General features: G+C 42.4%; 1 protein-coding gene across 1 annotated transcript in view; it reads left to right on the top strand.

Annotated features, from left to right (window-relative positions):
- The window catches only part of BCL2 (BCL2 apoptosis regulator), a 199,103-nt gene extending 187,744 nt beyond the window's left edge, over nucleotides 1-11,359 (top strand). Inside the window, exon 3 of the mRNA XM_024236058.3 lies at nucleotides 6,228-11,359. Coding sequence (XP_024091826.1) covers nucleotides 6,228-6,362 — 135 coding nt within the window. The 3' untranslated portion in view covers nucleotides 6,363-11,359. The remainder of the gene's footprint in view (nucleotides 1-6,227) is intronic.
- The last annotated feature ends 16,408 nt before the right edge of the window (nucleotides 11,360-27,767 follow it).

Raw genomic sequence — 27,767 nt, 5'->3', positions numbered from 1 at the left:
TTTTCTGTTAAAGTGATTCTCCCTTTCCTTTTTTCTCCCTAACCCTAAAGTTGTCATGAGAGAAGAGATCCCCAGAGGTCCCCATGGAGACAAAATTATAAAGTCATGAAAAATAGAAAATATCAAAGGCATTTGACAGCTGTGTTTGATTTCCCATTGCCATGGTCTGATTTTCTTTTTACTTTCTTCTTACTGCCGATGAGACTCTGCAGTCTGCAGGATACAAAATGGCGGCACCCATTGATTTAGTTTAGTTCAAATGTGCACATAGAGGCATTACCTCTCTCTAGAGTGTAAGCTCTTTGGGGACAGGGTGACTTTTCTCCCTTAGAATTCGCTTCGATTGTATAACGTCTGCATGCATAGTCAGCTCAAAGACTGTAGAATGTAGCTGAATTTCGAATTTGCTTATAGCCAGCCAAGCCATATTAAATTTCCCCAGTATATAGAGAGCTGAGAACACACACTGAGCTCGGGGCCTGAACCTCTTGTTGCAGGCATTGGTCTGAGGGGCAGAGCTCTTGAGAGTTCTTCTGGGCCAGGGTCTACGGAGGCCCTCACTTAACTGGGGGCCTGTTGCATGGTTCTAGGTCATGGCTGCTGCCTGGGAGCCCATGTCTCCCTCCTACTAGACGTCATCTCCCAGCATTTTTGTCTGTCAAATTATGGAGTCTGGATTTTTTTCAGATTAAGTAAGCACTTAGAATGTAACATTATTCTATGTAGTATATATTAAAATGTATTTCATAAATAGTAATATACATGTTTGTATTGAATTAGAAAAGACAGCTAAGGAAAAAAATCAGAATAGCCTCATAAATGCCATGTCCTCATGTCTACTTCTGCCTTCAAAGATAATCACTGTTAACATCTTGGCGTTTTCCTTTATATTATTTTTTTCTGTTTGTAAACGCGCACATGTATATGTTAGGTTTTTACGGAAGTGGAATCATGTTTTGCTGACCATTTTGTCCTGCTTTACTCAATATGACGTTAGGAACACAATTTCTTGCCAATAACTATAGGGTATGACTTTTAATGCTGAACAGCATTCCATCATGTGGACGCACTGTCAGTCATCTATTTTCAGACATTTGTTTCCAGGTTTATGCTATTATACATAATCTATGCACTTTATTATTTTTCCAAAATAAATAACTGGAAGTGAAATTACTGACAAAAGCTTTTTAAAAGCCTTTTGACATGCATTACCAAATTCAAAAGGTCTCCATGTTTACCTTTACCTGGGCATAAGGGTTATTTTGGGACCCCCGCCCATATCCCCAACCGCATGCCATTCTTCTCAGCACTTAGAAGTAACATTCTCTTCCATTCTTGACAATCTGACCTTTTGAAAAAACATTCTCATTTTAGGTTTACGTGAAATTTCTTGAAGTGGACCAGGTGCGGTGGCTCATGCCTGTAATCCCAGCACTTTGGGAGGCCAAGGTGGGAGGATCACTTGAGGCCAGGAGTTTGAGTCCAGCCTGGCCAACATGAAACTCTTTCTCTACTAAAAATACAAAAATTAGCCGGGCGTAGTAGAGGGTACCTGTAGTCCCAGTTACACGGGAGGCTGAGGCAGAAGAATTGCTTGAACCTGGGAGCCACTGCACTCCAGCCTGAGTGACAGAGCTAGAATCCATCTCAAAAAAAAAAAAAAAAAATTCTTGAAGGCTCTGAACGGAAAAGGAAAATGTTGGAGGAGGCTGCCTCCCAGGTGGGAGTGCTCCACAGCCCGGAGGGGTGAGGACACCTTTGCTGAGTTTAGGAGTCTTGACCCTGGTCTGTTCCCGTCCACACCTACCTGGCCTGGTTCCAAACCTGCAGCAAGGCTGGGGCTGGGAGTTTGGCCATCCTGTCCCCTTGGGCCAGCCCTGGGTGGAACTCAGATCCTCTGTGGCCTCTGAATTGGAAATTTATGGAGAAGCCATTGTGGACAGAGCCACCAGAGCTGAGGCCCTGCCCACCTCCTCCTCATGGGAGGAGCCGGTGCCAGCCTTTCCATGTGAACCTGTGATCCATGAAGTCGGGTAAGCCCTTGCCAGTCCTGACATGAGCAAGGGACACAGAGCTTCCTAAATATATAGACTGGGATTTTGTCCGAATCACATGACGACCCAGGTTTTCCTTTTTCCCTCTTTGTTGCTTTTAATACATAAAATGAGCATGTGTTTATTTAAAACAGCTTTCAAACTTAAACAAATAATGACAGACTGTTCAAACAGACTTCGGAAATCGCCCTAATCAGGATGTTTGAAAAAGCAAGAAGACTTTCTACGAAAGAAGCTTTCAGGACATTTTAGTCCCGAAGCCACAGGGTCTCCTTTGCACTTTGGAATTGTAGAAGGGCAAAGTTTAGAGGCCAGATCCACCCTCCAGGGGGTTAAATGACTTGCCCTCTAGCCCTACACTCTGACTAATAATGTATAAAGAAGGATAGATAGGTAGACATTGTATTATCACTTCCCATCTTTGACCAGAACATGGGATGTATACATTTTAATTCATAATTCCTATAGAGATTATGGACTATCCTCAGATCGGAAAGCTAAGAGAGGAAATTGCTTCTGCAAAATGGCAGGCTCAGCAGAACTTCTTGGGGGAAGGGCAGGTTGAGTAGGTGCGGAGCAGGTCTGCAAGAGGACAGACAAGAGCAAGGTGTTTGTTTTGCCACGAGCTCACTTTCTGTACCCAATTTACAAATGGCTTTGAGTGACCTACGTTAATCTTCACAATAATGAATTTTATGGCTATGGATGAAGTAAATGAGGCTCGGGGCTGGGTTATCTGCTCAAGGTTATAAACTAATAAAATATCAAAGCCAGGGTTCACCCAGACTCCTCCTCCAAGTCCCATGCCCTTCTCAGCCCCCTGGGATGGCAACAGCACCTCTGTGCTGAGGCTTTGGGCCAAGAGCTGCTAGTTTAGCTCATCTCACTCTAGAAATGACATTGTTCTGTGTAATGCACGTCAGAAATGGCCTGTTAGGTTCATGAGAAGCACTGTTATTTGTGTGGGGATGAGGGTGGTGTGAGGGAATTATTCCAGCTCCGAGGAGGTGGGGATATTTGGGACAGCGTTTCTTCTGCTCTCCAGCACTGTGTGCCAGGCCAACTGGGAGAAAATGCCAGCTGGAGTGTGCCCCTGCATCCTCCGGTTTCCCAGGATGGCTTCAGGTCCAGAGAAGACAAATGATCAGGGGCTTAGTCCGGTTCAGATTTTGCCACACAAAACTCTGTTGATTACTAAAGAGATTCAGAGCCTGGCCACTGACCTTCTCAATGTCAAGCCGAATTGCAGACAACCTATTGCCAGTGCCCTGACAAATTTGGGGTGTCTTTTGGCTGGGCTGTTGGGGGTTTCAGCCTGCCCATCCCTCAGAGAGAGAAGCATGGATGGGAGGACTAGTTGACATTTGCAGCCGTGTCTGTGACGTCTTGGGTTGCTCCCTGGAAGAGGCAGAGTTCCGGCTTGTGGAGAAGTCCTGACTCCTTCCTGCCCCACTGATCCCTGCTTATACAGAGAGGGGTGTGCATCTTGGCAGACAATCATGATTGTGCGTTAGCTCTGTGCTAAGAGCACCAAACACATATTTTATGTACATCTATTGCCTCGCTTTTCTAACACTGAAATTTAGAAATGTTTAACAATAGATATTTAAAAAGAAGAAGAAAGCCCTTGCGCCCTCTCCTGGTAAAAGTTAACCAAGGACCTCCAAAGATGCAGAAGGCCCACTGGGTGAGCAGTTGCTGGTCTGGGCTAGCTGATTGTGCTGATTTGACCAATACTGTTGACACACAGGATGGGTCATCTGTTCTTCTATGGTCTGTGATTACAGAGCATCTTATAAACCAGAGTTTCTCAGCCTCGGCCCTGTTAGCATTGGGGGGCTGCCCTGTGCATCGTGGGATATTGAACAGCGTCCGCAGCCTCTGCCCACTAGATACCAGTAGCACTCTCACCCCAAATCATGACCACTAAAAATGCTTCCAAACATTGCCAAATGTCCCCTGGGGGGCAGGATCACTCTCAGTGTGACCCTCACCCTAAATCCTTGCCTGCCTTTTGTAAAAGGTGGCATTGGTTGGAGGGCAATCCATGAGAGTGTGAGGATGGCTCAAGGCATGCCCTTCATGATTTCTGGAAGCAATATTGATGACTGGTCAATTGAGGTCACTTCTAGGAGTTTATTTCAAAAAAGCAACTGAACAAATAGACAAGAATTTATGTACAAAAATATATCATGATATTGTTTATAATAGCAAAAGTTTTAAACACTATAAAAATGAATTTTTAAAGTATGGCACATATTATATATCATGAAAATAATGGTATAAATCTATATTTAATAATGTGGAAAGTTACCCTAACAATGTTTTAAATCCTCATCAAGACTACCTCAGGATTCTCAGAGGCTGTTACATATAGAAGGAGTAATTTCAAACAGATTCATAAGCATTTGGGTAAAGCATTAAGCCAAAGACCAATGATTGTATTCAGAAAGCTTAAGTGAACAAACATTTACTATGCATCTATAGTGCACCAAGACTATGCCCAGCATGAAGGAGACAAAGAGAATCCCTGGTCCCACTGCTACAGCCCTTGCCCCAGAGAAAGGGAACCCCTCTGTGCCCTGTTGGAGCCCTTCCCAACAGCGACGTCCAGGGTCATGGTATGTTACTGTTTCCTGTAATAAAATTGTGTGCTTTGAGTCAGGGTTGTTGGGAATAATGTGGAACTATTCTTGTTTTCTTCTTCATCCTGAATAAATCAGAAGTAACAAGAATTCATTTACTGATTTATATATTCAAATATTCATTCAGAAAGTTGTCCAAATACTCATTGGACCCAAATGTGAAACATAATCTCCCCAAAATCTAGGAAATGAGCAATCGGTGATTTGCTCAATCCAAGCCCATCCAGAGGGTGGACTTTGCTACAACACACTAGAGACCCGACTTGAGATGGAGAGATAGGAATGGAAGGGAGACACCCTTTTTGTCTGTCAGGGACCTGCACGTCCAGTGACACACCCCTGATCTCATGCCTTGTGAGATCCACAATTTGAGTAAATGCAGAGTTGTGGTCGTCCAGTCTAGCCAACCCCAAGAGAAACCCCCTGACAGCTCCCTTTCCCTGGGAGAACATTCACCTTAGAGGCTGGCACTGCACCAGTGAAGGCCGCCCTTGGCCCCTCCACCGACTGAGCCCTCGGCCAACCAAATGCTGTCACAGAGCTGCCATTAGCCAGGCCGGGGCATCAGCAGAGAGAAGGGTGCTGGTTTCTATCTGGGTTCAAAGCCTGGCTCTGCCATTTGTTAAAAAGTCTCTTATTCCCTGCGATTCTCAGCTTTTTCATCTTCAGAACAGAAACAAATAAAATAACTTAATAAGACTGGTACGAAGAATTAGCTGGATGAGAAAGCTCATGCCTTTAATCCCAGAACTTTGGGAGGCTGAGGCAGGAGAATCACTTGAGCCCAGGAGTTCAAGACCAGCCTGGAAAGTATAGTAAGACCCCATCTCTACAAAAAATTTAAAAATTAGCCAAGTGTGGTAATCCTAGGTACTCAGGAGGCGGAGGCAGGAGGATCACTCTTGAGTCCAACAGTTCGAGGCCGCAGTGGGTCATGATTGCACCACTGCGCTGCTGCCTGGGCAACAGAGCAAGACTCTGTCTCTAAAAAAAAAAAAAGGAAAAGTTTGGTACAAAGACAAAAATAATGCATGTCAGACATTTGATAAGATGTCAACACTCAATCAAGGAGTGTGACAGTCATCATCATTGCTAGATTTTATTACTTTTGTGGATGGGCGTGCTAGCTAAAATTGCAAAACCTCTAATATTTTCTAACTGCCTCTGCTGTTTTTCTCCTCGGCCCTTAGCACTCTCTCCTACACCATGTGATAATTTATATTGATCGCTGTCTATACTGTTCCACTAGATGGAAGCTTCGTGAAGTAGGAACTTTTAGTCTATTTTATGCACTGCTGTATCTCTAAGATGGCTGGCACGTAAATAGGGTCTCAATAAATATGTCCTGAATTAATGAAAACAGTGGTTTCTGAATCATGGCCTCCAAAGAGCATTTGCCGTTTCCCCTCTCATCCTTCTGAAGGTTCCCAGGCTGCCCTGGCAGGATGCCTCTTTCTCTGTGGGGTGGCATTCTCTGCTGTCTCTCTAATACTCTTTCTTTTTCTTCCCTCCTCTCCCCCAACTGCAGGATGCCTTTGTGGAACTGTACGGCCCCAGCATGCGGCCTCTGTTTGATTTCTCCTGGCTGTCTCTGAAGACTCTGCTCAGTTTGGCCCTGGTGGGAGCTTGCATCACCCTGGGTGCCTATCTGGGCCACAAGTGAAGTCAACACGCCTGCCCCAAACAAATATGCAAAAGGTTCACTAAAGCAGTAGAAATAATATGCATTGTCAGTGATGTACCATGAAACAAAGCTGCAGGCTGTTTAAGAAAAAATAACACACATATAAACATCACACACACAGACAGACACACATGCACACACACAACAATTAATAGTTTTCAGGCAAAACGTCGAATCAGCTATTTACTGCCAAAGGGAAATATCATTTATTTTTTACATTATTAAGAAAAAAAGATTTATTTATTTAAGACAGTCCCATCAAAACTCCTGTCTTTGGAAATCCGACCACTAATTGCCAAGCACCGCTTCGTATGGCTCCACCTGGATGTGCTGTGCCTGTAAACACAGATTCGCTTTCCATGTTGATGGCCGGACTAACTCACCATCTGAAGAGCTGATGGATGGAAAAAGGACCTGATCATTGGGGAAGCTGGCTTTCTGGCTGCTGGAGGCTGGGGAGAAGGTGTTCATTCACTTGCATTTCTTTGCCCTGGGGGCTGCGATATTAACAGAGGGAGGGTTCCTGCGGGGGACGTCCATGCCTCTCTGGCCTGAAGAAGAGACTCTTTGCATATGACTCACATGATGCATACCTGGTGGGAGGAAAAGAGTTGGGAACTTCAGATGGACCTAGTACCCGCTGAGATTTCCACGCCGAAGGACAGCGATGGGAAAAATGCCCTTAAATCATAGGAAAGTATTTTTTTAAGCTACCAATTGTGCCGAGAAAAGCATTTTAGCAATTTATACAATATCATCCAGTACCTTAAGCCCTGATTGTGTATATTCATATATTTTGGATACGCACCCCCCAACTCCCAATACTGGCTCTGTCTGAGTAGGAAACAGAATCCTCTGGAACTTGAGGAAGTGAACATTTCGGTGACTTCGGCATCAGGAAGGCTAGAGTTACCCAGAACATCAGGCCGCCACAAGTGCCTGCTTTTAGGAGACCGAAGTCTGCAGAACCTGCCTGTGTCCCAGCTTGGAGGCCTGGTCCTGGAACTGAGCCTGGGCCCTCACTGGCCTCCTCCAGGGATGATCAACAGGGCAGTGTGGTCTCCCAATGTCTGGAAGCTGACGGAGCTCAGAATTCCACTGTCAAGAAAGAGCAATAGAGGGACGCGGCCGGGCCTGTCACCCTGGGGCCCTCCAGGTAGGCCCGTTTTCACGTGGAGCATGGGAGCCACAACCCTTCTTAAGACATGTATCACTGTAGAGGGAAGGAACAGAGGCCCTGGGCCCTTCCTAGCAGAAGGACATGGTGAAGGCTGGGAACGTGAGGAGAGGCAATGGCCACGGCCCATTTTGGCCATAGCACATGGCACGTTGGCTGTGTGGCCTTGGCCCACCTGTCAGTTTAAAGCAAGGCTTTAAATGACTTTGGAGAGGGTCACAAATCCTAAAGGAAGCATTGAAGTGAGGTGTCATGGATTAATTGACCTCTGTCTATGGAATTACATGTAAAACATTATCTTGTCACTGTAGTTTGGTTTTATTTGAAAATCTGACAGAAAAAAAAAGTTCCAGGTGTGGAATATGGGGGTTATCTGTACATCCTGGGGCATTTAAAAAAAATCAATGGTGGGGAACTATAAAGAAGTAGCAAAAGAAGTGACATCTTCAGCAAATAAACTAGGAAATTTTTTTTTCTTCCAGTTTAGAATCAGCCTTGAAACATTGATGGAATAACTCTGTGGCATTATTGCATTATATACCATTTATCTGTATTAACTTTGGAATGTACTCTGTTCAATGTTTAATGCTGTGGTTGATATTTTGAAAGCTGCTTTAAAAAAATACATGCATCTCAGCGTTTTTTTTTTTAATTGTATTTAGTTATGGCCTATACACTATTTGTGAGCAAAAGTGATCATTTTCTGTTTGAGATTTTTATCTCTTGATTCTTCAAAGATATCTGAGAAGGTGAGATAAGCCCTGAGTCTCAGCTACCTAAGAAAAACCTGGATGTCACTGGCCACTGAGGAGCTTTGTTTCAACCAAGTCAAGTGCATTTCCATGTCAAGAGAATTGTTTATTGTGGCAGATATATCTGTTGTCCCTTTGACCTTGTTTCTTGAAGGTTTCCTCGTCCCTGGCCAATTCCGCATTTAATTCATGGTATTCAGTATTACATGCATGTTTGGTTAAACCCATGAGATTCATTCAGTTAAAAATCCAGATGGGGAATGACCAGCAGATTCAAATCTATGGTGGTTTGACCTTTAGAGAGTTGCTTTACGTGGCCTGTTTCAACACAGACCCACCCAGAGCCCTCCTGCCCTCCTTCCGCGGGGGCTTTCTCACGGCTGTCCTTCAGGGTCTTCCTGAAATGCAGTGGTGCTTACGCTCCACCAAGAAAGCAGGAAACCTGTGGTATGAAGCCAGACCTCCCCGGCGGGCCTCAGGGAACAGAATGATCAGACCTTTGAATGATTCTAATTTTTAAGCAAAATATTATTTTATGAAAGGTTTACATTGTCAAAGTGATGAATATGGAATATCCAATCCTGTGCTGCTATCCTGCCAAAATCATTTTAATGGAGTCAGTTTGCAGTATGCTCCACGTGGTAAGATCCTCCAAGCTGCTTTAGAAGTAACAATGAAGAACGTGGACGTTTTTAATATAAAGCCTGTTTTGTCTTTTGTTGTTGTTCAAACGGGATTCACAGAGTATTTGAAAAATGTATATATATTAAGAGGTCACGGGGGCTAATTGCTGGCTGGCCGCCTTTTGCTGTGGGGTTTTGTTACCTGGTTTTAATAACAGTAAATGTGCCCAGCCTCTTGGCCCCAGAACTGTACAGTATTGTGGCTGCACTTGCTCTAAGAGTAGTTGATGTTGCATTTTCCTTATTGTTAAAAACATGTTAGAAGCAATGAATGTATATAAAAGCCTCAACGAGTCATTTTTTTCTCCTCTTCTTTTTTTTTCATTATTTCTAATTATTTTGCAGTTGGGCAACAGAGAACCATCCCTATTTTGTGTTGAAGAGGGGTTCACATCTGCATCTTAACTGCTCTTTATGAATGAAAAAACAGTCCTCTTTATGTACTCCTCTTTACACTGGCCAGGGTCAGAGTTAAATAGAGTATACGCACTTTCCAAATTGGGGACAAGGGCTCTAAAAAAAAGCCCCAAAAGGAGAAGAATATCTGAGAACCTCCTCGGCCCTCCCAGTCCCTCGCTGCACAAATACTCCGAAAGAGAGGCCAGAACGACAGCTGACAGGGTCTATGGCCATCGGGTCGTCTCCGAAGATTTTGCAGGGACAGAAAATTCTGGCAGGCTTAAGATTTGGATTAAAGTCACGGAATTAAGGAAGCACCTTGATCTAGTTCAAACAAGAAGCCAACATTCTCTCCACAGTTCACTTACCTCTCTGTGTTCAGATGTAGCCTTCCATTTATATGTGATCTTTGTTTTATTAGTAAATGCTTATCATCTAAAGATGTAGCTCTGGCCCAGTGGGAAAAATTAGGAAGTGATTATAAATCGAGAGGAGTTATAATAATCAAGATTACATGTAAATAATTAGGAATCCCAACACATGTCTAGCTTTCACCTCCAGGATCTATTGAGTGAACAGAATTGCAAATAGTCTCTATTTGTAATTAAACTTATCCTAAAACAAATAGTTTATAAATGTGAACTTAAACTCTAATTCCAATTGTACTTTTAAGGCAGTGGCTGTTTTTAGACTTTCTTATCACTTATAGTTAGTAATGTACACCTACTCTATCAGAGAAAAACAGGAAAGGCCTGAAATACAAGTCATTCTAAGGAAATTAGGGAGTCAGTTGAAATTCTATTCTGATCTTATTCTGTGGTGTCTTTTGCAGCCCAGACAAATGTGGTTACACACTTTTTAAGAAATACAGTTCTACATTGTCAAGCTTATGAAGGTTCCAATCAGATCTTTATTGTTATTCAATTTGGATCTTTCAGGGATTTTTTTTTTTTTTAATTATTATGGGACAAAGGACATTTGTTGGAGAGGTGGGAGGGAGGAAGAATTTTTAAATGAGTAAAACATTCCCAAATTTGGATCAGGGAGTTGGAAGTTTTCAGAATAACCAGAACTAAGGGTATGAAGGACCTGTATTGGGGTCGATGTGATGCCTCTGCGAAGAACCTTATGTGACAAATGAGAAACATTTTGAAGTTTGTGGTACGACATTTAGATTCCAGAGACATCAGCATGGCTCAAATTGCAGCTCCGTTTGGCAGTGCAGTGGTATAAATTTCAAGCTGGATATGTCTAATGGGTATTTAAACAATAAATGTGCAGTTTTAACTAACAGGATATTTAATGACAACCTTCTGGTTGGTAGGGACATCTGTTTCTAAATGTTTATTATGTACAATACAGAAAAAAATTTTTATAAAATTAAGCAATGTGAAACTGAATTGGAAAGTGATAATACAAGTCCTTTAGTCTTACCCAGTGAATCATTCTGTTCCATGTCTTTGGACAACCATGACCTTGGACAGTCATGAAATATGCATCTCACTGGATGCAAAGGAAGTCAGATGGAGCGTGAATGGTACTGTACCAGTTCACCTGGACTGCCCCAGAAAAATAACTTCAAGCCAACATCCTAACAACAAGGTTGTTCTGCATACCAAGCTCAGCACAGAAGATGGGAACACTGGTGGAGGATGGAAAGGCTCGCTTAATCAAAAAAATTCTGAGACTATTAATAAATAAGACTGTAGTGTAGATACTGAGTAAATCCATGCACCTAAACCTTTTGGAAAATCTGCCGTGGGCCCTCCAGATAGCTCATTTCATTAAGTTTTTCCCTCCAAGGTAGAATTTGCAAGAGCGATAGTGGATTGCATTTCTTTTGGGGAAGCTTTCTTTTGGTGGTTTTGTTTTTTATTATACCTTCTTAAGTTTTCAACCAAGGTTTGCTTTTGTTTTGAGTTACTGGGGTTATTTTTGTTTTAAATAAAAATAAGTGTACAATAAGTGTTTTTGTATTGAAAGCTTTTGTTATCAAGATTTTCATACTTTTACCTGCCATGGCTCTTTTTAAGATTGATACTTTTAAGGGGTGGCTGATATCTTGCAACACTGTACACACAAAAAATATGGTAAGGATACTTTACATGGTTAAGGTAAAGTAAGTCTCCAGTTGGCCACCATTAGCTATAATGGCACTTTGTGTTGTTGGAAAAAGTCACATTGCCGTTAAACTTTCCTTGTCTGTCTAGTTAATATTGTGAAGAAAAATAAAGTACAGTGTGAGATACTGGTTGTGCCTGGAATTGTTTATAATGTGTTAACATGATTTTGCCCTGCCATTCATCATCATTACACAAGACTTTGAAAAGCCTTCTTAACAAGCCAGTAAAATCACCAGGACCCTACTCTAATGAAGCCCTCAGGGACCAGGCTAAGGGATTGCCTTACAGGTGAAACCACCTTAGAAGGAGACTCTTGTTTCTTGGTAATAACCCTCCTGGTTAGGTACAAGATAGACCAGTCTTGAGTTCTACTCCCTGGGAGAGCTACTGTTGCTGTTGAGTGTGTTCTTCCATATAGACCAGAGATCCCAGCCTCTGCATTTTATAAGATGAAATGTGTATGAAAAAGAGGGAAATAAGCTGAAAGTTCTGTTTTGAAGTCAACATTTTTAGATGGAACTAAAGCAGCTACTTGCTTTGGAGCAGGTAAACCCTAAATGACAAGGGATCTGATGTTTCCCACTGGGTTCAGGTCCTGATACCCTAATCCTCAACCCTTCAAGTCACATCACTTAGACTCAATTAAAAGGACTCTGATAGTAACATTCATCTGTTGAGCACCTGCTGGATACAACACTGTATGCATACTACCTTTTGCTCTCAAACCTTGCAAGGTAGGTATTGGCCTCTTGTATTTTGTAGGAGATAACTGAGACTCAAGATGTTGAAACTATATGCCCAAGTTCTCAATCATCATAAATTACAGAGGCAGGATTTGAGCCCTGGTGTGGCTGACTCCAAGGTCCATACTCCATCCTTTGAATCAGTAGCCTCCAAATTGCTGCACTTGGAACCATGGCGGCACAGCCTTCCCAAGGAGTACCCAGGCATGGGATGTTTAGAAGAATCAATGTTCTCAGCACCCATGGGTACTCTTTCATAAACCGATTTCCGTGAGCATACCGCTGAGATCAGACAACTCTCCTCACTCTCCCCTCTCACAATCATCTGTCACACTTCTCAGAAGAGGGACGCACTCCTCCCTCTGTTGGAATCTACTTGTGATGCCCTGCGGTAGTGAGTGTCTCATACTGGCCCGGAGAGCTGACTGTGTGCCTGTCGTCCCAAGCGTGTGTCCGTGAGGTCAGGTTAGTGGCTTGAAATTGGCCTTGGTGGCTGGGTGCAGTGGCTGACGCCTGTAATCCCAGCACTTTGGGAGGCCGAGGCCAGCGAATCATGAGGTCAAGAGTTTGAGACCAGCCTGGCCAACATGGTGAAACGCCATCTCTACTAAAAATACAAAAATTAGCAGGGTGTGGTGGTGGGCGCCTGTAATCCCAGCTACTCGGGAGGCTGAGGCAGGAGAATTGCTTGAACCCAGTAGGTGGAGGTTGCAGTGAGCTGAGATCGCACCGTTGTACTCCAGCCTGGGTGACAGAGCATGACATGAACATTAAAAAATAAAAATAAAAAAAGAAATTGGCTGTGGTGGAAGCCTTTATACCATGTAAATGAACAAAAGCTATAAAGCAGGGCTTTCTTTTCTTTGCCTTTTTCTTTTTTCCCCAGAGAGTAAATTTACCTACACACCACTGGGCATGGCCCTGGAGTGTTAGAATTCTTGGGTTACTGAAAGGCATGATTTGAAATCCTGGGGCTATATTGGACTGTAATGACTGGGGAGCAAATCTTTTTGGAAACTGGTTTTCCAATTCTTTGCTTTCAACAAAGTTGAAAGAGTTTCTAGTGAAGACAGACGATAGATTTTTTAATGTGACTTTTGAATATACCAGAAATTCAAAGAGTTGAATAACGTCGCTATAACAAAACTCTCCAATCTCATGTAGTTGTTATGTGAACAGCCCTCCTCAGAGCTTATATCCATAAAGATAAAAAACGAGTATAGACTCACTGGTGAACACTAGTTCCTTCTAGCATTATGTAGTTTTTATTTATGGGTATGTGTCTTTCTGGGGATGGAGGAGGGAGGGAATAAACTAGTCCCATCTCTTTGAAGAGATTTATTTCCAATAAAATTTAAATTTTATACTTAATAATTATTTGTCAAAATTGTAATATATTTGTGCATTTTTATGAGTTGGGTGCTAGTAATTGTATACTCAACTCAGGAACACAAAAAGCCTTATGGTCACAAAAATTTATAGATTTGCTATAGATGATTCTGAGGTAAATCAATTTTAAGAAATTGTAAGTTGTAAATTTAGTTGTAAGAAATATTATATTAGGATAAAACGAGAGGCAGAATTATGAATTTGAGGAGAAGAAAAATAAATGTAAAATGTCCAAGTGTCAAAAAGTAACTCCTATATTTTTCATGTAGGGTATTGAGTATCATGCCACTATGGTGTTTCAATTCCAATGGATATCGTTTGAAAATGATGTAACAAATTTATTTTTAAAATGTGAATTCTTAAAATAACTTGTCAGACAAACTTGTTATTAGCATGTGTCAGAATTCTATTTCAGACTGGCCTCAAGAGAAGAGTCTCCCAGCAAGCCAGCCAATTCAGTGATTCTTTTTTGGAAGAGACACAAACAGAAAAAAGAAATGGCACCACAACAGAAGAACAGCTCGAGACTGGTTGACATGGTTTAGATAGCTGAGTGGAGACCCTGACTTCTCAGCAGTTCTTAATCCCATTAAAGTCTATCCGGAAATTACCCAAGCATTTTATCAGGAATCATAATTACTTCATGGAAGGGGTTACAAATGACATCATACAAAAAAGTTCTGCCACAGACAGTTTGGGAACAATTTTCTTTCTTATACTATTAAACAGTGCACTGGAAATTATATCCTTAGCAACTATTGACATTTAAATTTTAAAAATGAACCGTCACACATGTGCAAGTGTGGTATATGTCTTTCAAACTGCTGACAAGGGGGCCTTCTGTCAAGTTGGGGTGGCACATCAGTTGATTCATCAGAAGACCCCTTCCCAGAAGCCCCTCCAGGCACTCCTCTGGACTTTATTGGAAACTGAAAAGCAGATACTACCCAGCGGAGTATTTTATTTAAATTAATCTTTCTGTCAGCACCAAGGAAACAAGTAATTGGATAAAAATAATAGTTGTAATAATTACTCAATCTGGGAACAAAAAGTAAAGCCTTAAGGTCACTAAAATGCATTTAAATGCATAGGCTTAATCTTTGCTGTAGAAAAGTATGAAAAGCTAATCAATTTTAAATGTTAACGTTAAGAAATCTCATCTGGGCTAAAATGGGGGTGAAAATGTGAATTTGAAGAGAGAAAGTGCAAAATTTCCAAGTGTTAAAAAAGAACTTGTTTCTGTATGTTTTATGTAGATGGTTTTCAATTATCAAACCATTGTGGTACTTAGCTTCCATTGTATACATTTTTAAAGTGATATAAAACAAATCTGGTTGTGATTCCTATCAACATAGGCATGAGCCACTGCGCTCAGCCCTCTTTGTTTTTGTGCTGGTTCCTTTGTGAAAGTTCTGCTGTTGAAGTGCTCCAGGACTCTACCCTCAAAACCCTCTACAATCCCACATTTACTGGAAGAGGAGAGAAGGCAATGGATTTAGTGACCCTTTTTTGGTGTCCCACCACACACTGCCACCAAGTGGAGGACGTCATCTCAGGTCCCTGGCAACATCATACTAAGAACGGAGGATTTGCCAGAGAGGACCATTTCTGGGCCAATTTGGCCATTCAGCAATTCTTTTTGGAAGAGATACATACACAAAAAACTATTCAACTGTATGCAAATGTATACAAACTGTAAATGTATACAATGGGAATCTAAGTCCCTCAGTGATTTAACACTCAAACACCATCTACATGGAAAACACAGAAACAAGTTTTCTTGTAACAGAAATTTGACATTGTTTCTTTTACTCCTCAAATTTACATTTTTTACCCCCCTCCCCCTATTTAATTTTGGGTGCTATTTTTTAATGTTTAAAGTTGATTAGCTTCTCTACTTTCCTACATATGTCTCTTTGGTTACTAACACCACTCTCAAGGGACCTTCCTTGGCAAAGCATGGGCCATCTGCCCTGGTGACTGCTGGGTTTTTTGCCCAAACAACTGAGTGGATAGTGGTGTCATTTATTGAATTAGAAAAGGATTGAGGAAGTGAGGTGAGTGAGGATCAAATCTGGTGGAGGAGAATCAAGAGAAAACTCTTGTCAGTTGATAACTCCATCCTGTATCTCTCCTGAGTGCCAGACTCATGTCTAAGTCTCCTCTTGAATAGATAGTAGGGGTCTCAATCTCGATACAGAGCTTCAATCAGTCATCAGCATATGGATAGTATATAGACATGGATTTGCGTGACATTTCCTGTGGAAGGAGACAGTAGGTGAGGATAGGGTCCTGGAGCACTTCCAACAGCAGAACTTTCACAAAGGAACCAGCACAAAAAGAGGGCTGGGTGTGGTGGCTCATGCCTGTAACCCCAGCACTTTGGGGGGCCAAGGAGGGAGGATCAATTGAGCTCAGGAGTTTGAGACCAGTCTGGGAAACATAGACCATATCTCTACAAAAATAAATAAATAAATAAAAATTTTAAAAGAGAAGGATGTCTAAGGAAGTAGGAAGCCTTCTGATTATTGTGTCATCATCTTACTTGAATCTCACAGGAATTTCATGAAATAGATGTTGTTATCCCCATTGTCCAAATGTAGAAAATGAGACTAAGAGAGATACATTAGTTAAGGTAGGCTAAACTAGGCTGCAATAACAAATAAACCTCCAAATATAAGTACCTCAACAAAGAGATGTACGCTCATGCTGTAATCTAATGTAGGTTGGGAAACTCTTCCTGAGAACCTCTTATCCAGGAAGTGACTCAGGAACCCATCCTCTTTCTATTTTGTGATGCCACCGTCTTCGACAGGAGGTTCACAAACATGTGAAGCTGTCAAAACAGCAAATGCAAAGACAGTAAAATATCTCTCAATGGGTTTTGCTCCTTCACACTGAATGTCCCAGCCATTTACAAGCCTTCATTATCCTAGTTGCCCCCATTTGAATGCACTTAATTTTTTGACATCCCTTTAGAAGATGACACCAAATGAATGCCATTCCCTGGTCAGCAACTGTCCTGTCCCAAGTGCTTTGGGGGCTACTCCCTTCCTGGCCTGGAATCCACATCTTAGCGATACGGATCAGAGCCACATTCGTGTTTCACCCAGTGTTCTGTGTTGTTGTCTGTCACACTGAAGTTGACATTAACCCCAGCTCTTTTTTTTTTTTTCATGAACCACTAGGATGCCTGTGAAAATTTACACAGTTGATTTCTTTCAGCACAAACTCAAGTCTTGACACCTCTGTAAAATTTCATTTTCTTGGTCTCTGCCCTCCATGCCAAGCCATGTGAATATTCTGAGTCTCAGTTCTTACCTCTGTCTCATTATCTAGCCCTCCAAATTTGTGTCATCTACAGATCTGATAAGACAGCCTTCTACACCTTTGTCTAAGTCTTTGATAAAATTACAAAACAGGTCAAGGCCAAAAATAGAGCCCTGTGCTGCTCTCCAAATAGCTCTCCATCAAACACAGACAATAATTTCTTCTTTTTATCTTTTTGCACTTCATAAGTTGCTGAATAAAGGCAAAAGAAAGAGCCAAGGCTTCTTCTTTCTCTATATCATCTGTAAATATCTGTGCCTGTTTGTATTCTTTTTGTTGCAAACATATGCAAAAATTCCTTTTTGTTATTTTGCATTAAAAACAGGCAGCTCATTGCCCACCTTATCATACTTGTCATTAGTTTTTTCTGTCTGTCTGTATCCTGAATCACAGCTATCTCAGCCCACATCCACAATGAAAGCCATAGTCCCAAAGCAATCAGGCCCTGTTCTTTTCTCTCACTGCCTATAGCAGGTGACTTGACTTTAATTACAGACTCCTTTCAGAGTCTCATACAGCTCCTCCATGGACCCCACAATAAGAATCTCAGAGGTTGACTGTCAAAAACTCTGAAAGGCCTGAGTTTTTCCCTACTTGCAAGTTATCAAGTCGGTCTGCCACAATTTTATGGATGCTGGTTGAAAGCGTAACACTCCTGGGGTCAGATTACTCACAGTAATTGCAGTTGCCAGAGTTAGCATATTTAAGTGGGGTCCCCAAGCCCCAATTCTCTCAGGAAAATATGGATAGGACAGACACAATGAGTCATAATATAGGAGAAGTCTGAATTTAGGGAGCTTGAATCTTCTGTATTGGGCAGTAAGCATGTCTGCCCTTTGTTCTGGAAGGAGACATTATCTCTGTGTTCCAAGGCTGTTCGCTATATATGTGTTTTTGAAAAGAGTCCAGAACAGAGCAATCAGCGCCTTACTACATGGACAGAAACATGAGAGATCCATGGAGAATTATCCATCAGCAGTGACACAGGACAAGTCTACTCCTGTTGCATGTGAGGCCACCAAATGCAATGACAGCAGAATATATCCTTATAGGCATTGCTCTATGAAGCCAAATGTTCTAGCCACAGACTCAGCCCTTCACCATCCTAGTTCCTCCATTTGGACATATCTCACATAGCAACATCTCTTTAAAACACCAAATATGATCATGTTTCCCTAGGTGAGAACTGACTCCATGCTGCTGATCATCAAAGGCAACCTTAAGTCCTCTTTTTTCAGCCACCTGCTGTCCATGGACACTGGATCTTGACTATCATATTATCTAAGGCCAATCATGGGCCAAATCAAATTTACAACCTACTCCCAAGACTAGGTCCTTCCTCAGCTTCCCCTTCCTCTTGCTGATATCATCATTTCCTCAGGTTTCCAGGTTCAACACCGTGGGCACCTCAGCTCATGCAATGCTCATTTTGTGGGTTGATGAATGGATCCAGCCATTTGACAAATATGTGTTGAGCTTCATGCAGAGGGTGGTGAGGTGGGCTCCAGGCTTTATAAATTATTAAGACCCAGGCTGGGTTCCCATAGGTAAACCATAAACATTTCTCTCTCTCTCTCTCTCTCTCTCTCTCTCTCTCTCTGCAGCCAAGCCTTGGATCTTTCTGTTTGGAACACCAGCTTGGATGCTAAGGAGTGATGGATTTTTCTCCATATTCTTTGTTTTTTCACAGTTTTGAGCTCACTCCATCTCAGAGCCCTGCAGGCAGGTTGGGGTAGAAGCCACAAAGATTATTATGAGTAAAACTCAGCAGCAAGCAGCCCGGGGGGCTTTGATCCTCTCTCCCAAGGGGAACATCATCTCCTATATCCATGTGGAAACTCTCAGCCGGAGAACAAAAGGGGGAAAAAAGAGGAATAAAATATTTATAGAAAAGTTATTTCTCACGAGCAAGCATTTGTTCTAAGAGCTTTTAGAAATGTAATTATTTTTCTCCTTCTTGGGCTTTTCTGTTTTTAATATGAAACACTTTAAAGTCCCCTGGTTCAATTTCCAGGAAGCAATAATCCATTTTGCCTTGGGTGGAGTTTAGGAGAGAAACTAGGTTTCAGAAGTGAATATGCTTCCACTGGAATTGCCACATGGAGCTCTTGCCTCCTCTTTAATGTTTTTGCATAACAAGAACCCCATTCCCAGGGGAAAGCAGGGTGGACGAGCGGTCTTTCTTTTCGCCCTCTACTGCAAGTGTCTCTGTCTTATTTGAGCCACAGCTGGACTCTTGGCCTCACCCTCACCTACCAAGTGACTGTCACATACAAAGGGTAAACCTCTGGAACAGCACTACCCAACAGAAGTTAAATGTGAGCCACAGATGTGAGCCACATATGTATTTTTTTTTTCAGATGGAGTCTCTCTCTGCCACCCAGGCTGGAGTGCAGTGGTACGATCTCGGCTCACTGCAACCTCCACCTCCTGGGATCAAACAATTCTCCTGCCTCAGCCTCCCACGTAGCTGGGACTACAGGTGCATGCAACTATGCTAGGGTAGTTTTTGTATATTTAATAGAGACAGGGTTTCACCATGTTACCCAGGGTGGTCTTGAACCCCTGAACTCAGGCAATCTGCCTGCCTCAGCCTCCCAAAGTGCTAGGATTACAGGTATGAGCCACCGTACCTGGCCGGCGTATGTAATTTTTAATTTGTTAGTAGCCACATTTAAAAATTTTTTCAATAACCCCATGAAATTAATTGTTAAATATATTTTATTTAACCCAATTTATCATGTTAACATATAATGCAAAAATTTTGAGATAGGCATGTAGGGAAAACTCTCAAACTGTGTCTTTCCTCTACCATCATACCGCAACAATCATCAACACAGAAGACTTCTGTGACCTAATGTACGGGGATTTTTCCCCGCACACCAAGCAGGGGACACTAGATGGCTGTCCTCTAATTCACTTCCAACACTGTCTACCTGGAGACAGTGTCAGATCCCACAGATTGAGGGCTCAGTCCCCAAGACTGCCCCCGACCACACCAGTTGGAAGTCCAGGCCTTTGGGACTGCTGACCAACAAGCTTCAAGTTGGGGTCCCCAGAGCCCCCTCTTTGGCTTCAGTGAATTTGCTGGAGCAGCTCACAGAACTCAGGGAAATACTTACTTATGTTTACTGGTTTATTGTAAAAGATATTGCAAAGGATACAGATGAAGAGACACGTGGGAGAAGGATGGGGGACAGGGTGTGGAGCTTCTATGCCCTCCCTCGGTGCTACCCTCCAGGAACCTCAGCATGTTCAGCTGTCTGGAGGCTCCTTGAACCCTGTCCGCTGGGTTTTTATGGAAGCTTCATGACGTCAGCATTCCTTTCCCCAGGGCACAGGGTAGGAACCACTCATAGGAAGGTCTTAAGGACCTCAATCAGCTGCATGGAGTCCCCGTGCAGTGGACCCAGGCTCCAGCTGTGGCTGCAACATAGGGTTTTTATACAAGAAAAATAAAGTGAATTAAGCCTGAAAAAAAGAAAAGAACCTCAATCAGAAAAGCAGTAGAGTCCTGCCCTGGGGCAGGTGAAAGGGGGCAGAAGTAGGTCAGAGACTTAACACACCCAACATCATAATAAAAGACTACAACAAGGGCTATGCAAGTCACAAGCCAGGAACCATGGAGGAAAACCAATCCCTATCATAACACCACAACAGGCTATGTTATTTTTTTCATACTAAGGCTTTGAAGTCAATGTGGAATTGACAGTGGCAGCATATCTCAGTGTGAGTGAGCCACGTTTCAAGTGCTCAAGAGCCATATGTGGCTGGTGGCCACCATGCTGGACCATAGCACTGGACCAGACCCTGTGTACAGATATTTGATATCTCATGCACAAGTGATGTGTCTGCAAAACGCCTTCCTCTTCAGGTCCCCGCTGCTCCCCACCTCACCCCATACTTGTTAATTAAGTTATTAAAACAGGAAAACATCTTCTCCAACTCCCTCAATTATCCTTTTTCAAGCTTAATCCAAAAAGGTTCTTACTTTTGAAACAGTTGTTATCAGTTCAAAGGGGAAACTAAATCTGAAATGTGTCCAGTGGAAGGATTGCAAGTCCTCTTGACAGGCAGTAAACTCTTGCTATCAGGTCAGGGTTTGAATTCTGGCTTGCTAAGTGTACGACTTTGGGCAAAGCATGTGGCCTCTTTGCATCTTTGATCCTCATCAGTTCAATGGGTTGTGACACTTGTCCCACCATATTCTACCAGCCTCATACGGGGTAGTGGAGTCAGGGAGATCAAAGTGATGAATGTGAAAGAGTTTTCATACCACATAAAATGGAAAATAATATTATTTATTATGAAAACCCATTAAAACATTATTTTCTGTGCAGCTACAGAAAATAATAAATCCACAATAGCTACGCAGACAGTGTAAAGATTCAAAGTAAGAAACTGAATCAAAGAAGCAAATTCCTGTAATTACATGTCAACAATTTTCTCAACCAGTACCAAACTTTGACTTGTCATTTTTATTTACAAAGAGAGAGAGGGAATAATAAACGATCCCCCCAAGATAATAATCAACTGTGGTCCTTGGAGCCAGGTACACAACATGAGAATGCATCTTGATAATGGCTTGCAATAAACTTAGTTATGATCTTGACAATGACACTGCAGAGATCATCAGATGTGGACCTTTTTTTCAAAGACCAACAATTTGAGATGTCTGCAGAGAGTTCCTGCAATATCTCTGCCCTATAACCACCTGGATATTTCCTTGCAGTGATAGTTTTTAGATTAGTAACATTAGCTTCTAACATTCCCTATGACACCACTTAAAACTTACCTCCTTATTGTTTTCTTTAAAATGAGATCTGTGTGCCGGGGAATGGGGAAATAGATTGTCTTCATTCCTAATTTGTTCTCTCCCAAGTGTTATTTAAAAACAAAATTCCAATTTTGGACTTTTCTCATTTGCCTTTACTAATTACTTCTTTTATGTTCCACCCATTTGTGCCATAACTAATTCAAGTTCAAATAGAACTTAGTCACTATTTCATCACAGTCATCTCCTGCTCCTAGAGAAGTCATCTACACTCCACAAAGACAGGAACCAAGAAGGCCTTGGCGCTTCATGAGGCCACAAGTGTTGTCCCTCTGATCCAATCACGCGAGACCAAATTTGTCTGGGTCCAAGAGTGTAGAACATGTTCTTACCTCCAAATTCACATGTGCTAGTTGTATGGCATGTGGAAATAAATGCAGACCAACCAAATGAGAAAAGCAAAGGCTATTTATTCAGAGCTTGCTATATATACTAAGGGAGTCGGCCACTCACCATCTTTTGCATTTTGGCAGAGAATCAAAGTGGGAAAGCTTTAAAATGGCAAAGAGGGAAGGCCTTGAGCTCACCCTGATGGAAGGTTGTTGGCATAGTGTGGGGGCGCCTACATGGAGGTGGGCTAACTAGAAGCAGGACATCCTACACGAATAATTAGAGGTGCATATTGGCTTTCTCTGGTTGGTCCCAAGTTGGAATCAGGGAAGAAAATCAAGGAAGCAGTCCATTATTAATTAACTCCTGGCCATTTGGGGGCAATTGTACAGAGGTTATTGTCTGGCTTCATGGGTTGTTTCTACAGACAGTGATCTGACTTCCCGCAAGTCTGATTTATAGCAGACCTGTTTCCTGGGCTGGTAACAGTAGGTCATGAGCTGGTTTCCTGGGCTGGCTGCTGTAGACTGTGGGTCTGAATTCTATTTTTATATCTGGTCTGGCCATTGCCCATTTGTATATTCAGTCTCTCAGCTGCAGAACAAAGCCAGTGAGGATGACAGGAACCTAGAAAGGAATAAACTTGAATGATCAGCAAATTATCAAATGAAGTCACCAGACTTCTGCAGCACCCTGGCAGCCACCCAGTAATTTGCTAATGACATCCTCTAAGTCCTCCTCTCCCACTCCAAAGCCACACCTTGGTGACATTTTTTTGTCTCCACTGCCACATTACATGAGACAGTGCCTCAAGAGCACACGCAGTCCTGCAAAAGCCACCAAGATGTGCAGAACTCAGATGCAGGAATTCAGCCTCATGTCTGGAGACCTGATGATGCAACAGGTTATCCAAAGGGGATGCTGGGGTCCCAAAAGCTTTCTGAGATAAAGAATTTGGAAGCATCTCCTTGAGTTCCAGCAATCCTAAAATGTTTTACCACAGATTCTTTGGAAGAACTGCATCCACTTCCAACCACTACAAGTTGTTTTAACTATAATGTAGTGGTTGGGCTTTAAGTCAGACGGAATCCAACCCTGGCTCGGATCGTATAATTTCTAAAAACAAAGCATAAAATAATCTACCTTTTATCCAGCACCTAGTGTGTGGCAGACACTATGCTAAGGGCTTCAGATACACTGTCTCTTTTAATCTGTGGCAACAGCCTTATGAGATGAGTACCTTTATTTTGCATTTTATAGGTCTCACTGGGCTAAAATCAAGTTGTAGACAGAGCTGCATCCCTTCTGGAGGCCCTAGGGGAGAATTGTATCCTTGCCTTTTCCAGCTTCTAGAGGCCCCCCAACATTCCCTAGGTGGTGACCCTTCCTCCCATCATTCCAGCCTTTGCTTTCCTCACTCTCACTCTGATCTGCCTCTCTCTTACAACAACTCTAGGATTAGGTTGGGCCCACCCAGACAATGCAAAATTCTCCCTCCATCTCAAGATCCTTAACTAAATCACATCTGCAAAGTCCATTTTACCATGTAAGTTAACATATTCACAAGTTTCAGAACATTTGGATGTGAACATCTTTGGAGGAGTCATTATTCAGCCTACCACCATAGATAAAGAGGCTGAGGTTCAGAGTGGTTAATTTATTTTCACAAAGCCTCATAGCTAGTAGTAGTGGAGCTGAGGTTTGACTTTTCCAACTACATCAGGCTTCCCTTTCTGAGTTCACCAGTTTGGCCCTTGAAACCAAACTCAGCATGCTACTATGTATGTAAAGTCTAACCTTCACCTTACCCTTCCTCAGTGTATTAGTCTGTCTAAATTAATGCTGCTAATTTATAAAGAAAGAAGATTTAATTGACTCACAGTTCCACATGGCTGGGGAGGCCTCAGGAAACTTACAATCATGGCAGAAGGCACCTCTTCACAGGGTGGTAGGAGAGAGAATGAGCGCCCGCAGGAGTAATGCCAGATGATTCTAAAACCATCAGATTTCAAGAGAACTCACTATCACGAGAAAAGCATGGGGGAAACCACTCCCATGATTCAATTACCTCCCACTGGGTCCCTCCTGTAACATGTGGGGATTATAATTCGAGACGAGATTTGTGTAGGGGCACGGCCAGACCATATCACCCAGGCATGTGGATCCCCACCACCACCACCAGCTGGTTCAGGCAGCTCCCAGCCATCCATGCCATCTTGAACCAGAAGCGCCAGCCTTCAGGGAGACGGTCATCTGCAGAAGAGAAGTTCTGGTGCCCAGAAGTGCCTCTCTGCAAGGATTAGCCTCCTCCAATTACAGAGCCACAGCTCAGCAATTTTCTCCAGTCTCATTTCATCTTGCCCTCACCCCCACTCTGAATCTCTCAAAATTCTTTCCTAGCTCTATTCTCAAAGTATACAGGGATAACACCTGCTGTATAATTGTTCCTGTCCCCATTTCCTCCTCAAAATAGTCAAGAGTAAGGAAGAATACCTGGTGGGACCAAGAATTATTCCCAAGAAAGGGAAATTTACCAGCCCCTGAATGGTTAGGGTGCTGTGAACCAGCAGTCTCATCAAGAAAGCTGCATGCACATCTCCAGGCTGAGTCCCAAGTGGGAGAAAGGCCCATCCCAAAAGGTGGAAGATACTCTTGGAACCACTATGAAGACCCCATCATCTGTCCTTCCTTAACCCTCCCTCTTGACTTTCAGAAAATTCAAGGAGCCCTTGCTTACTCATATGGGGTAGAATTACAAAAGAGAGCAGCATATCCGTGTTGAGTTTGCTAATTTTCTGACCTTCTGGGCTCTGAATTTGACTCACCCAGATGTGTGTTATTTGATTGGTGCTCTCTGACCCGTCTGGACCTAGTGTCTTGTCTTCTGCGTCCTTACAAGTTGATTTCGTATTCTGGCATGCTAGCCTCCTATCATAAAATTTACCCCAAACACTCACCAGAGCTTCTGCTGCTGCCCCAGTTCCCAGGGTCTGTTAAATAAATTCACATCCATGGGGGACACAAGCATTTCGTGATGTCCTCTCCAACAAGTCAAGGCCCCAAAGTCAGAGAAACACAACCCATTGTGCCAATGGTAGACACTAGGCTGCTCTCTTTTATATTTTCTTATAGCATATGGTAGGGTGGGGGCTTAGAAGAACATAGCAGAGGTATTCATAATAAAGAAGAAATTAATAAAGACCACAGCAAGCCCAGAATCTTTATTTTATGTTCTCTCTGTACCATGATTCAGTTACTTGTTAGAATAATTGTAGATCAATTTCAGTTAGTTAGTGACTAAAAACAATTGCCTAGAATTCCCTTTGATCTCTCTCCATAGCGACAAATTGTGTACAAAGAAGTCTAGCAAGAAAGGTGACTCTCAGAGGAACTTTTTGGGCCCCTTCTACCGGAGGACCCTTTTTGAGTCCTCAAGTGCTGAATTCCCCCATCTTTAACACTCAATGGTTCTTTGTGTTGATTTCTGCAATGGAGCAAGTCTTCAGCCCTCCCACCCTCTGTGAATTCTGGCCCGCAGTGAGACCTTGCATGAGGCACTGTGTAAATCCCGGACACAGTTGAGTGAGAGAGACATTTATTGTCTGTCTTGGCTGTAAGGGAGGCTAAGTGTTTATGAAGTATGTTCAGGACACACATGTCGTGGTGAGCCTGTATCACTGTCCTCTCACCGTGTGTCTGACCAATGATGCCGACTGACTGTGGACGTTATAATAATGATTCCTATGACTCCAGGGCACAGCTGGCCCTTTGGTTTTCTCATATAACTGATCTCAGGTTTCCAAGAGTCTTCAGGAGCATAACTGTATTAATAGCACACTCCCAGGTAGGGAATAAGTATACCGATGTTTCTTGGTCTCCAAAAACTAATCTAGACTTCTCTCTTGTAAATTTTCACTGGCCACTAAAGATAAGAAAATCATTTAGATAGTATTGAATATATCATGGTGAGCCTTCCAAAATGTGTCCAGTGTTTTCATAGTTCAAGACCATTGCTATATTACATTGTCTTACTTGTAAAAATCAAATTATATCTGAAGTGGAACATTTCTTTCAAAAATCAAGACTTAAATAAAGAACATCTTCCTCTTACAAGAATTCCAAAATGGCCAGGAAACATATTATTATACATTCCTGGATATTCTTGGAAAAGTCATTTAACTTTTATGGGTCTCTGTTTCTTAAAATTCTAGAAAAATCGAGACATTGGCTGGGTGATCTCTGAAGCAGCACCGTCCAATAGAACTTCCACAATGACAGCAGTATTCTGCATCTTCACTGTCTGATACAGTAGCCACCTGCCACAGTGTGGCTATTGAGCACTTGAAATGTGGCTGAAATGACTGAGAAAAAATTAATTTAATTTAACTTAATCTAAATTTAAATAGCCATGTGTGGCTAGTGGCTATGTATTGGACAGGACAGCTCCAAGGGGTTCCTCGTTGATGTAAATACAATGAAGAGGTAGAGGTGAATACCCCAGGGCTGAGCAGGAAGGTCTTGGGATCCAGGTCTATAGTTATCCTACTGTGGAGAGTTACTCCTCTGCTAAAAGGACCTCTCAGCCACTGAGATGCAGAAGGGAAGGCTGCAGTACCCAGTAAACCACACACCCGCAAGACCACTTAGGCTCCAAAGGAGAAAGGATGAGGAACTGGGTGAGCACTTATCAGGTGCAACTAACTAAGGGCATGACATCAGACGAGAAATAACAGAGCAGCCTCTTCCACCTTCCGTTCGGCCTTTTTGGATGTTCTAGGTCTAACTGCAGACACCAATGACTTGGCCACTACGGAGAAAGCGGGAACTTAGTCCTGTTAGATAAGGGAGCTGGCTGTCTGCCGCCAATCAATCAGAAAGCTTTTAAGATGGGAGTCTATGAAATATGTATTAAATACCAACAAAAAAAATGAATGCAATGAAGTTTTTAACTTAGAAGCACTCCTGGGAGCCAGGGGCCAGGTTCTCACAACACAAAACCTGTATTAAGACCTCTCATTCCAGATAGGACTCCTATCCACCTTCCTAAGGGATCAGTGAGGTTCAACAGGGTGTTTCTCCTCTTTGGGGTGGGAGGGAGGTCTGAAATTTGGTACTCTTCTGTGCTCCCCCAGAGCTAATTCCCTTTCTGAAAGAAACGAAAGCAACAGGAACACTCATTTGTGCCATTGTGTTTTGCACAATCACACGTCTTTCAATTGCCGCATTAAAAATTCCTCCCAGGGCCCCATGGAGTTAGGTGATTATGTTTAATATAACCTTCTGGGTTTTGGTTTCATGCAGACTAACAAAGAATATGGAAACATGTAATTCCATACTGCCCGAAGTACTTCTACAATTTGAGCCTCAATTAATGTTTGTTTACTTATCTGCTAATCTCACTATTTTTTCTAAATTCGTTCTCAGTAAGGGAGAGTGCAGAATCTGACATTCAGTCATTTCTGAAATATGACCAAAATGGAAACCTCTCCAGAGAGCTATTCAATGGGGGAAAGGAAAAACATAAACTCCCAAATGAGTAACTCCGAGTGTCCTTTAATTTTCCCCTAACAGAAAACCATTTTCTAAGAGAAGGTATGTGCACAAAGAGGTAACTTTTTAGAAAT

The sequence above is a fragment of the Pongo abelii genome, chromosome 17, assembly GCF_028885655.2.
Source record: "Pongo abelii isolate AG06213 chromosome 17, NHGRI_mPonAbe1-v2.0_pri, whole genome shotgun sequence".
In the NCBI taxonomy this organism is placed as follows: domain Eukaryota; kingdom Metazoa; phylum Chordata; class Mammalia; order Primates; family Hominidae; genus Pongo; species Pongo abelii.
This window is presented reverse-complemented; position numbering and strand designations above follow the sequence as displayed.